This window comes from Xenopus laevis, chromosome 6S (assembly GCF_017654675.1).
Source record: "Xenopus laevis strain J_2021 chromosome 6S, Xenopus_laevis_v10.1, whole genome shotgun sequence".
In the NCBI taxonomy this organism is placed as follows: domain Eukaryota; kingdom Metazoa; phylum Chordata; class Amphibia; order Anura; family Pipidae; genus Xenopus; species Xenopus laevis.
Window position 1 is genome coordinate 131,721,965 of NC_054382.1, and position 13,341 is coordinate 131,735,305.

The 13,341-nt window shown below is 40.4% G+C and overlaps 1 protein-coding gene across 1 annotated transcript in view; it reads right to left on the bottom strand.

The window, feature by feature from the left end:
• fam135b.S (family with sequence similarity 135 member B S homeolog) overlaps positions 1-13,341 on the bottom strand; it is a 73,384-nt gene that overhangs the window by 33,071 nt on the left and 26,972 nt on the right. The window contains exons 2-3 of the mRNA XM_041568031.1: positions 4,559-4,654; positions 4,090-4,169 (exon numbers count right to left, since the gene is read on the bottom strand). Of these exons, the coding sequence (XP_041423965.1) occupies positions 4,090-4,169; positions 4,559-4,635 (157 nt within the window). The 5' untranslated portion in view covers positions 4,636-4,654. The remainder of the gene's footprint in view (positions 1-4,089; positions 4,170-4,558; positions 4,655-13,341) is intronic.

The window sequence follows — 13,341 nt, forward strand, 5'->3', positions numbered from 1 at the left end:
TCAGCAACCGCTCCTCCTCTGCCTCGCCATTCTGTCAATCCCTGCACTGGCTTCCGCTACCTTTCAGAATCAAATTAATGACACTGACTTTCAAAGCACTTCATAACTCTGCCCCACCCTACATCTCTGAACTCATCTCTATATACTCACCCAACCGCTTACTACGCTCCTCTAATGACCTGCTCCTCAACTCTTCTCTCATTACCTCCTCACATGCTCGCATTCAAGACTTTGCAAGGGCTGCACCCCTCCTCTGGAACTCTCTCCCATGGTCTGTCCGACTTTCTCCCAACCTTTCTGCTTTCAAGAAATCTCTTAAACTGCACTTCTTTTGAGAAGCCTCCCCTCACTCTGCTTAACTACCAAACGCAACACCACATACAGTACCACATTTCTCACCCACTTAATTCGATCTTGCCCACTCCCACACCTTGTGTATTACTCCCTTCCCTTTAGACTGTATGCCTATGCATAGGGCCTTCCTCACCTTTTTGTACCTGTATTGATTGTGATGTATGTAACTCCATATGTTCTATGTAAATAATTCATGTGATTTAGTTGTATAATCACATTTACTTTACAGTGCTACGCAATATGTTGGCGCTATATAAATACATGTTAATAATAATAATAATAATTCCATTTGTATGTGGAACATCTCATATATTAGACGACTTGAGATTTTGGCAGAGTAGATCCAACACTTGTAGGCACTTGACTCAACACTTGTAGGACCAGGCTCAAATGTGAGCGACCCCCTTAACAGCAAACCAAAAAAAAAAAGACTTTCCGGAGGTTTTTGTCCCTGCAAGTAACCAAGTTATATCCTCTCCTAAATTCTTTTTATTGAGTTCCAGAGGAAATTGTAGTTGTTGTAGTTATTGTAGTTAAAACAGGCTGTTCCCATTAGCCTGGCAGCATAAACCCCCTATTACTTATTTGCATAATAATTACACACAAGGAGAGTCAATCTCATCTACTTAAACACAAATGTGAGGGAATAAAAATGCACTTAGAGTGAGACTCCTTATACAAAAAATAAATGTTTCAGCTGGAACCTGTGCACATGTCTAGGAAAACTCTAGGAGACTGAATGCTCCATCCTGCCCCCCAAAGGTTGTTACTGCTGGAAGACCCATGTGGTTTAAGTAGAGAAAAAAAAATCTGGTTTGGGAATTCAGTGCAGGGAGTACAGCTCAGTACATTACGGGGAGAAAATAGTGCAGCCATAAAAGCCAGGATAGTGCTTGAGAAACTAAACTGTAAATTGAATTGTATCACGCTGGGGTTGGTAATCCAGTATCAATGGGCTGGGGATTATATTTATAAGACTTCCATTTTTTCTTTTTTTCCCCCCTACAATAAAGGTCGTTTTTGAAGCAAATGCATTTAGCTAACTGAGACTCAGGGAAACATGTTCCTGTTATGACAGAATAGAAAATATGTGTCCGTTGCCATATTGCTTACATTTACACATGTTTTGTCCCTTTAAAAGCCTTTTGATCAAGTAAACAGAACGTCTTATAGCAACACAAGTAGTAAGCTGTGTCAGACATAAATCATTCATTTCAACAGTTACAAATTTATAAAAAAAATTCAAAACAGTATTTTAACCACACCAAAATCATGGAGGTACCTCAGTGCTCCATGGTCCTAAGCTTCTTCCTCCTAAAGGGGTTTCACATCAATGTAAGCTTTATTGGATGCATCACCTACTCTGAAGAATTGTCCAGTGACACAAACGTGTTAGGAGGTAGGAGCTCAGGGTCCAAGGAGCAATGAGGTACTTCTGTCCTTTTGGTATGGTTATGGTATGAGATGTGGGACGGCCAACTATTTGTCAAACTTGTGTGGTATAAGACCCACTTGAATTTCAGACCTTTTGGTCATATCTCTGTTTTGCTCATGAAATGCATCCAGATATATGACTATGAAGATTTTCATTCATCCAGGTCATGGTATATCTAATACAAGTAATTCAAAAATAAACAACTGGGCTTGAGTAATTATTGAAGACGTTTCACTGCTCATCCGAGCAGCTTCTTCAGTTCAACTGACTGGCGTGGGAAGTTCTCAGCATATAAACTCTTCCACCAATCCATTGGTGTGCAGTGTGCCGTTGTGATTGGATTGGTGGAAGAGTTTATATGCCGAGAACTTCCCACGCCAGTCAGTTGTACTGAAGAAGCGTTGAAACGTCTTCAATAATTACTCAAGTCCAGTTGTTTATTTTTGAATTACTTGTATTAGATATGGATCCAGATATAGTAAAATAGCAACCATTCAGTCATTGTTTTAAGAATATCTAGGGCAACAAAAATATATTCACCCTAAATTGCACCTTAACCAAACACCAAGCTTGACTTTCAAGTGTATCTAGTAGAGCAAATGGCCATTCTCCCCTATTCTCCCCCTAACTGGCCTTCAAATAAGCCTCCCTGCCACTGCCTCAAGCCTCCCCATTGGGTAGCCAACCTCACAGCTTGGGAACCACCAATGTAGTGGGATTTAAAACTATACAGTGCCAAGCAGCAAGGCTTATCCTTCTTAGAGCAAGAACTCTTTATATTTAAAGGGATACTGTCATGGGAAAAAATATTTTTTCAAAATGAATCAGTTAAAAGTGCTGCTCCAGCAGAATTCTGCACTGAAATCCATTTCTCAAAAGAGCAAACAGATTTTTTTATATTCAATTTTGAAATCTGACATGGGGCTAGACATATTGTCAATTTCCCAGCTGCCCCAAGTCATGTGACTTGTGCTCTGATAAACTTCAATCACTCTTTACTGCTGTACTGCAAGTTGGAGTGATATAACCCCCTCCCTCCCCCCCCCTGCAGCCAAACAAAAGAACAATGGGAAGGTAACCATATAACAGCTCCCTAACACAAGATAACAGTTGCCTAGTAGATCTAAGAACAAAACTCAATAGTAAAAACCCATGTCCCACTGAGACTCCTTCAGTTACATTGAGAAGGAAAAACAGCAGCCTGCCAGAAAGCGTTTCTCTTCTAAAGTGCAGGCACAAGTCACATGACCAGGGGCAGCTGAAAAATTGACAAAATGTCTAGCCCCATGTCAGATTTCAAAATTGAATATAAAAAAATCTGTTTGCTCTTTTGAGAAATGGATTTCAGTGCAGAATTCTGCTGGAGTAGCACTATTAACTGATGTGTTTTGAAAAAAACATGTTTTCCGATGACAGGATCCCTTTAAAGCATATGATTGTATGAAAACTACATTTCTCGTAGTAGAAAAGCAGCACCATTTTTACCCATGCTGAGAGAAGGAATATAAGCAACAGAAGAAAAGGAATGGAAGGAATGGCAAGAAAATGAAGGGAGGGAGGGGAGGTAAGAGATCAATTCAATCAATCCTTTGCTTATTGCTTTCAAGTTATAGGGCTACTGTTTTTTTAACTGCATCAGTTAATAGTGCTGCTCAAGCAGAATTCTGAATTGAAATCTTTTTTTCAAAAGAACAAACAGATTTTTTTTATATTTAATTTTGAAATCTGCCATGGGGCTAGACATAATTTAAATTTCCCAGGTACCATTAGTCATGTGACTTGTGCTCTGATAAACCTCAGTCATTCTTTATTGCTCCACTGCAAGTTCGAGTGATGTCATCTCCTTCCTACCCCCCTAGCTGCCTGGGAGGAACAATGGGAAGGTAACCAGATAGCAGCTCCCTAACACAAGATAACAGCTCCCTTGTAGATATAAGAACAACACTCAATAGTGAAATCCAGGTCCCACTGAGACACATTCAGTTACATTAAGTAGGAGAAACAACAGCCTGCCAGAAAGCAGTTCCATCCTAAAGTGCTGGCTCTTTCTGAAATCACATGACCAGGCAAAATGACCTGAGATGCACCTACACACCAATATTACAACTAAATACACTTGTTGGGTTAGGAATGAAATTTTACATGGTAGAGTGAATTATTTGAAATGTAAACAGTGTAATTAAACCATAAAAACCATGACAGAATCCCATTAATGAACACAAGAGAAAAAAACATCTTCCTACCCACCCATTTATTATTATCAGCCTAATTTATAATAAAAGAAAAACCGTTTTTGGTACCTGTTTGCCCTACAAGTGTGGCCACAAGCCTGTGAGGGATCCGTGCGGATGTCTTTATAGACGCTCTTACATGATAATATCTAAGGAGATAAAAGAGGATTAAACATCCAAGTGCATACATATTCATAGCATATATATATATATATATATATATATATATATATATATATATATATATATATATATATATATATATATATATATATATATATACAGTATATGATATAGCTTATTCTAGAAACAGAACCTCATTTGTACAGCATGAGGGTATAATGTTTTAATTATATTTTTTTACATATTGCTTGGGGCAAATTGTTGGCCTCTACTGACTACTCACGCCAATAATATTGAATAGTCTACACATCTTGATTGACATTATTTGAGAAAAAAGGGATATGCCTACACTAGTAATACTAATTAACTACAAATCATCCCTAATTCTATATACAGTAGACTTATATTCACTTACCCTCGTTGGAATAAGTCCACGTTGTGAAATTTATGCAGCTGTACTGAAAACTCTATGGTACCTTGTACTTCAGACATGTTATTTTCAGCTCATCGCCTACAGATAAAAAACAGAAAAAAGTGACTTAGTAATATAATTGTATGATAACTTTACCAGTTGTCTGAATCCTGCATACTTTACATTGTCTAGTGTTTACTCTTCGCCCCCTATTGAACATGATATACCTTAGTTTGCCTTGAATTACTCAAAAAGAAAGATGCAACAGCACTAGTTATTGAATATATAGATGGAGCTCATGTCTTATCCATGGTATCTGTGTATGGCATGGGTGTTTGTAGCTGCCCACCAATGGGTGGTGTCTTGAAATGAGAAAAAGGGAGTCTGCACAGCTTGTTAGATAGACCTTACAGCACGGGTATGACGACAAGCCTGGGAAATGGCTCCTTTAATCTCTGTTGTTTAAAGGGATACTGTCATGGGAAAAAACATTTTTTTCAAAATGAATAAGTTAATAGTGCTGCTCCAGCAGAATCCTGCACTGAAATCCATTTCTCAAAAGAGCAAACAGATTTTTTTATATTCAATTTTGAAATCTGACATGGGGCTAGACATTTTGTCAATTTCCCAGCTGCCCCAAGTCATGTGACTTGTGCTCTGATAAACTTCAATCACGCTTTACTGCTGTACTGCAAGTTGGAGTGATATCACCCCCTCCCTTCCCCCCCCCAGTAGCCAAACAAAAGAACAATTGGAAGGTAACCACATAACAGCTCCCTAACACAAGATAACAGCTGCCTGGTAGATCTAAGAACAACACTCAATAGTAAAAATCCATGTCCCACTGAGACACATTCAGTTACATTGAGAAGGAAAAACAGCAGCCTGCCAGAAAGCATTTCTCTCCTAAAGTGCAGGCACAAGTCACATGACCAGGGGCAGCTGGGAAATTGACAAAATGTCTAGCCCCATGTCAGATTTCAAAATTGAATATAAAAAAATCTGTTTGCTCTTTTGAGAAATGGATTTCAGTGCAGAATTCTGCTGGAGTAGCACTATTAACTGATGTGTTTTGAAAAAAACATGTTTTCCCATGACAGGATCCCTTTAAGAAGCAGGGTAATTAGCCAACGACATGAGAGTAAAAATAGCACATGTTCACTGCAAGTTATTAACATTGCTCATATATTGTACAGCTACTCTTTGATATGGTTGATAAAGCACTGCGTATCTTGACAGCGCCATATAAATAAATGATGATGATGATGATGATGATGGTTGAAATGAGTCTCTACTATGGATTCGTTATATAATTAGCAGCTGCATGATGTATTGATTCAGCCTGCGTCATGCACAGGGGCTTATATATTAAAGGCAAAGTATCAATGTCCAATAAAAGCAGCCTGTCAACCCAGATTAACAGTAAACAAGGGAGAAATAAATACGCTTCTATACGTTGTGCTGGAATGTTCCCCTGGTGTTCTGAGCCTTCTGACTTTGCATACTAGTCAACGTCCAGCAGAAGAGTTTGAGCTTGATGGACAGTGTGAGCTTTCAATGCTACTCATCTACACGACTGTAAATAATAAAACTCACGTTTTATTCATCTGCATGGCTTAGCACACCAAGGGCATGAAAAACATGCATGCATCACACACATACTGTACAAAGCTTCTGGATACAATTAATCCCTAAATATAGGGTCCGACTGGGCTGGGAAAAAAACCTGAGGGCTGCCGGCCTAGAACCAATCTTCACTGGCCCCGACCCAATCCCCGCTAGCGTTCCCCAAAGCCACTGATCTCCCTCCCCAACATGCTATGGGGCAGGTGGTGGCCCCTATGGGGGGCTGGGGGCACAGTGGGGCCCTTTGGGGGCTGCAGGATCATTACTATACCATCACTGGCTTTATGCCACATGTGCTGCCTCTAGACTTCCTTCACCACCTCTTTTTATGTTGTTTTTTTTTGCCTCTGAGTGAAATTGATTACCCCGTTGCATTGCCTCTACTGTCCCTTTTATACCTTATTCACACTCCATTTACTGTCTGTAACCAACATGTTTTTCTTTTACTAGTGATGAGTGAAAAATTTCACCATGTACAATTTCACCATGAACTTCCGGGTTTTGCCCCCAGTGAAAATTGCAAAACTGCAGAAAAAGATTACCGCGGCTCATTTCCAACAACAATAAAAACAACTTGCAAAAAAAAAAAAAAAAAAAGACATGCAACAAATGTATATGGAATTTTATCCAACCCCTTTCCTTCCACATCAACCAAAGGGATCTGAGTCGTCCCACTGTGTTTCCATTGTCATTTGTCTTTGCAAATTTTTCTGCAGTTGAGAATTTTTCCATGGAGCCAAATGGGACAGATTCACTCGTCACTAACTTTTAAACTTCCTGGGTAATCAGCACTTCTTGTATTGACTCTACACTCCTAGTTTACATGTTACATGTGAGGTTTAGATTTGGCCTTTAATTCCTTTATTCCTCTACAGCAGTGATCCCCAACCAACCAGTGGCAGTGTTGCTCTCCAACCTCTTAAGGTCCCCATAGACGCGACGATTCTTCTTGCCGAACGACCGATTTTAGGGAAGCCCGACCAATCCTTCGAAATTATCGTGCGGTTAGTGGTATTCGAACGATCGTACATCTTACGATTTTTCGGCCGACATCTGTCGGGAAATTGATCGGCCAGGACAAAAAATCTTTGTCGGCCCCAGTGCAATGTATCTATGTTTGCAGGGCCAAGCAGGCAGCTCCCCTTTGTTTTCCTGGTAAATTGGTCTTTTTAGTTGATGGTAAATTCGTACAATCGTACGATCGTTCTGAGAAGATCATGGTCTCACGATCAGGATCTGATCTTTTAAAAATCTCAACATCTATGGCCAGCTTTAGATGTTGTTCCCAGTGACCTCAAAGCAGGTGCTTATTTTTGAATTCCTGACTTTAAGGGGCCGATTCACTAAATTCGAGTGAAGGATTCGAAGTAAAAAAACTTCTAATTTTGAAGTATTCTTTGGGCTACTTCGACCATCGAATGGGCTACTTCGACCTTCGACTACGACTACGACTTCAAATCGAAGGATTCGAACTAAAAATCGTTCGACTATTCGACCATTCGATAGTCAAAGTACTGTCTCTTTAAAAAAAACTTCGACCCCCTAGTTCGGCAGCTTAAAGCTACCGAAGTCAATGTTAGCCTATGGGGAAGGTCCCCATAGGCTTTCCTAAATTTTTTTGATCGAAGGATATTCCTTCGATCATTGGATTAAAATCCTTCGAAGGATTCAATAGTTTGATCAAAGGAATAATCCTTCGATCGTACGATCGCAGTATTTGAGCTAAATCCTTCGACTTCGATATTCGAAGTCGAAGGATTTTAATTCCTAGTCGAATATCGAGGGTTAATTAACCCTCGATATTCGACCCTTAGTGAATCAGCCCCTAAGGCAAGTTTTGGTTGTATAAAAACCAGTTGTTCTGCCAAACAGAACCTCCTGTAGGCTGCCAGTCCACATAGGGGAGCCAATCAAAGCCCTTATTTGGCACCACCCAGGAACATTTTTTATTTCTCTCCAATAGTGATGGTCGAATTTATTCACCAGGCACGAATTCACGGCGAATTTCCGCGTTTCGCCGCCAGCGAATAAATTCACGAAACGCCCGCAAAAATTCGCCGGCACCAAAAAAAAATTTTTTTTCAAAAAAATGGGCGCCGGCGTCAAAAATTGGCGCGAAATTCGCACATTTTTCGGCGAAGCGAAACGGCGCAAATTCTCCCATCACTACTCTCCAACTCTTTTAACATGAGTGTTGCTCACTAGTAAAAAAAAAGGTTGGGGACCACTGCTCTTCAGCTCCTCTTTAATCTGCTTTAGTCAATGGACATCTCTCTCTCTGCCTTCATCATCTCTGCAATACCCACACTATCCCCAAATTACTGTGTGTTCTGACTACACATACAATATAGTACACATAAAATATACACTCCAGAATGGTTGGGCATAAATAGATAGAAAATGGAAAGAGGGTGGACCAAACACAGTTAGCAGACAACCCAATAATGAGACAATATTTGCTTTCAGATAATAAGTCTGATTGGAATGGGTTATCAGTTAATTCCTCTGGTTGTACAAATGAATAAAGGGAACGCAAACATATCTTGTTCTGGTTTTCAGAAGAACAATGGCAGACAGATTATTCATTAGAAATCTGACAAACATTTCGAGCAGTGGAACATGTTATTGAAAGCGGCAGCATATTAACATCTGAATGGGGAACCGAGGAGCAGTGTTAAAAATAAAGCAAGGATACAGTGTATTCAGTTCCAAAAATACCCAGCGATCATTCGCCTGCTTTTTTTCTTTCAGTTTCTGGCCTAGATTTTCAGTTTGAAGGGCTGGAAAACTAGAAATAGTACTCTGGTTATAGCCTGGCCAAGGGCAATGATTTGGTTCTGAACTGTCACATCCAGGACAAGTTAAACCAACTCTTGAGTTTTTGTTTATTGGGCTCTCAGTGGTGAAACTTGATGGCAGAACCACTCAGTCCACGTTATGTGTAGTCAGGTGGACTGAGCAATCATATCACAATCATACCACGGAATTACATGACCTTGGAAATCTGGCTTGTCTGATGGCCCCAAACCTGTGCCAGACTGGATCAGTTGTGTTTTGCCTGTGTTTGCAGAAATAATTATTCAATTTAGTTCAGCATACCATGTGTATGGGGTCCCCCAGTAGAACAAATGGAGAACTTGGTAGCCATAGATGTTACAATTGCAAATTTTTTCCTGGAAAAGATGTTTCCAGGAAATATCGATTTGTTTGTTTCAATACACACGTTTAGAGCTGAATTGTCAGATAAACAGTTAGAAACAATAGAATTCTACCTGTATCTGATGACTCGGCACTAACAATGGCTGATGTTCAGGTGCCTTCAAAGGCTCATGATCAAAGTTTTCCAGCCAGCCCGGTTGACGAGCCCCTTTGAGGGCTACAAATCAGTCAGCCAACACTAGTATCTTCAGTACCAAACGGGAACAGACCTTAAAGTTCCATGGGTGTGCATCATGGACTTTTATCTTATCTCCTGGGGCTTCGTAGTTGAGCTTCTTGTTATTAATTATTAAACAAGAAAGCATGCATTATCAGAAACGTCTTTCTTAGTTAGGCAACTGTCCTGGGATCCACTCATAGGAACCCCACAGAGCAGCAGCCGCAGGTTGGAAGATTTAAGGATAGTAGCAGGGTTCACATATCTCACCAACCATGAGACAAAGTGCAGCTTGTAGGCTGAGCTGATAATTGTGTATTCAAGGCAGCAAGTGAACAAACACTAAATGTTCTGCCTGACAACAACACGTGAGTCATAACACCTCCAGAATATTTCTGCCTCTGTATATCCATTAAGGAACACTGACAACTGATTATTTAGGCATAAGTAAAGCAGTTGCCCGTGTCAGCGCACAGTGAAATGTTTCCTCAATGTGGAGCGGGTCACTTATTCGACTGATGGGCACCGTGTTGTTGCCTTACATTAATGGGATATAGAGGAGAAATGCAGCCTGGCTCTGAATTCTGTTGGAGACAGATGCAGTTATCCATGGCTCATTGAACCTGTATATTGTTGGCGGAGAGTAGTGGGCAGGTAACATACACAGTTTTATATGCTTTGTGAATAATGACACACAAGAGGCAAACACATTCTCTGCCCCCTACCTTAGACTTTGTTGAACCTAGCAGGACAAAGATAATAACATTAGTATGGGTGCTAATGTCTCAGGCACCCCCTAGTGACCAAAATTGCTATACTTTTACCCTGGGTATGTGCCTCTTCTTTCACATAGGAATTTCCCCAATGCACATGCACTAAACTGCCTCAAGCAGAAAAATACATTAAGAAGAAACCCTATTCATTGAACTAATGTTGGAAAAGGTGGTATACTGCCCCTTTAATTTGGCCTTCTGTGTCGCTTGTTGAACCAAAGAAATGAAATGCCATCAGTGGCCACACTGTTTTGATAGAGGAGGGCCAAGCAAGTCTCCTTATATATCTTTTAAATACCATTCAGTCTTTATATAGACCCTGTCTCCTTTCAGGTAGGCATGTAAAGTTGTCACCAGGTAGTAAGGCAGACACTGTTGGTTGTTACCCAACCATACGTACAGGTAAGGAGACTTAGTAGGCAGTTTGGGTAACTGGTAATTTAGATCAACAGATCCAGAAGTAAGAAGGGCTACAGCTCTCTCACTTGCTTTCAGACCCACTCCCTGGGCCATCGGTCAAACATAAAGACAAATGCTATATGATGGCCCAGGTCAGCAAGCTGTGAGATTTCTCACAGGGTGAAAGAAGATATAACAGAAAATTAACTCACATATGGTTGAGATCTTCAATCTGCTTCCAACTGGCTCCCCAAAGTATATTGGAGGGTAACAGTATCTTTTTATTTGCTCTGATATAGTTACAGATTTACTAGTGGGTACATCAAGGGGCTTAAGACAAGAATTGAAGACCCTTTGGTCCTTGATGATGATGATGATCAAACATGGGACTCATGGTAGGGTTGATGGGGCAGTAAATAACATGCATAATCAATGCCAGATACCCCCAAGTATTTTAGACAACACCCTCCTTGGCCATTTCAGTTTATTCAATCATAAAATCCACGGAACCTTCCCCCCAAACTTTCCTCTGAACCCCCTTACACATGCTGTACAAAAGCCACCGCCTCTGTCCCCAACATAAATGTCATCTTCCACCACCTCAAACACAAATATCCCTCTCTACCGCCTTCCAACCCCAACACAGGTGCTTTGCTCCCCAATTTTCCCCTTTCTATAAAGAGGTCAGTATTTGTATAAATATGTGAAGTCTAATTTATATTTCATTCGTAAGGACAGGCGTGACCCTGTAATCGTTCTCTGTAGCAGCCACCCCCAACATGCCATACAAAATATTCAGCACTGCAAGATTATTATACTTCAACAAAGTTCACCTTGACAGTTAGTTAATAATGCATGAAGGCCTCCCAACTTGCAGCAGCCACCCTACATTGGTTGACACCTTGTTGCCAGCATTTCCACAGCAGGAGGCTGGCTTAATGTAGCCCCTATAAATATTTAATTAATGGCGCGCACAACAAAAGCCGAGAGGGCGCCCTGTAGTAAGTGGAATGTGTTGATAAGTGCAGCTGCTCATGCTTGTTAGGGACGTACCTAGAGGCTTTATATTTTCCTGAATGTTTTATTAACTGGAGGAAATGAAAATGTTTCTTGTGAATCACAATGGGAACATTCACTGCTGCTGCCACCGCCGCTAATGTTACTACTTGTATTTATTGGCTATTGAAGGAAATCAAAATGCTGTTTTCTCAACTGATCTTTACTCAGTGGCTGCTACGAATCCCATCACTAACATGTTATCAGGGATACCATTATCTCAAATATAAACATATGATTGGCACTGGGGGGTGCAAATTGCAAAAAATTGGTACAATGTGCAAGATTGTTTGCACCCGGTCTGGCATGTATATGAATTACTGCAGATTCCCCCAGATGAATACAGAGATGCCTGCATTTGGCAGCACTGTATTCATAATCAGTGGGTGGCATTTACATTTTGTTCAGAAGCAAATATCTTATTGGTTGCTATTGGTTACTGCACCTGGGCAAACTTATTGCCTTTTATACCATATGAGGGCTATGCAACTGCACATGTACATCTTATAGGACAATTATTGATACCACTTATTTGAGGTATGAAGAATATATACATGGTGCCCTAGAACAGACTGGAACAAAAGTGCCACATATGATCTTCTTGCATCCAGGTGCACAACCCTGAACTACAGTAAACTTTGTGACCCCCTATATGTAGTGAAGGGGCAGAAGTCTTGTAAACCACAGCAACCAATCCCTTAGCAATTACTGGGGATAATACAATGTGAATAATGCAACCTCTACTTATTATGTTTTAATCATTACAGGTAGGGGACCAGAATGCTCGGGTCCTGGGGTTTGCCGGATAAGGGATCTTTCTGTAATTTGATCTCCATACCTTAAGTCTACTAAAAAATCATATAAACATTGATTAACCCTAATAGGCTGGTTTTGCCACTAATAAAAATTAATTATATCTTAGTTGGGATCAAGTACAAACTACTGTTTTATTACTAAAGAGAAAAGGGAAACTGTTTTGGAAAATTAGAAATATTTGGTTAAAATGGTGTCTACGGAAGATGGCCTTCCAATACTTCCCATACGGGTTTCCGGATAACAGATCCCATACCTGTATTACATTATGTAACTCTCTACAATTTTAATACAGAATAATGAACAATGGACTTTGGTCTATTTTCCCCCCACCCCCCGGGCCCCAACATCTGATTGTCCTTGTTTGTCCGGCTCTGGAATCCGAGGAGTGTGACAATGACATCCCCGCTCAATCAGAGCCGCTGCTAAATGAAATTACTGCAGAGAGAAATTCAAGACTGGAGTCGGACCTCGCCGTTCGTTTCAAAAACAATTACAAAAGCAATTAGGGTAGTACATGAAATTTCGGGTGGTGCATGTTAAGAGCCTAATTCAGACAAGAATGAAGACGCTGGAGACACGAGGCAGTGACAATAAATCTTCTGATATAATGAGGGTCTGCTGCACCTCCTTAATTCAGATCTTGTCCTGACAATGTTATAACAAGCTTGATCATGTCTCATAACTCTGCCTGATAATGATAATCATTTAGTAAACCCTTGCAGCCTACAGGATTTCTGATT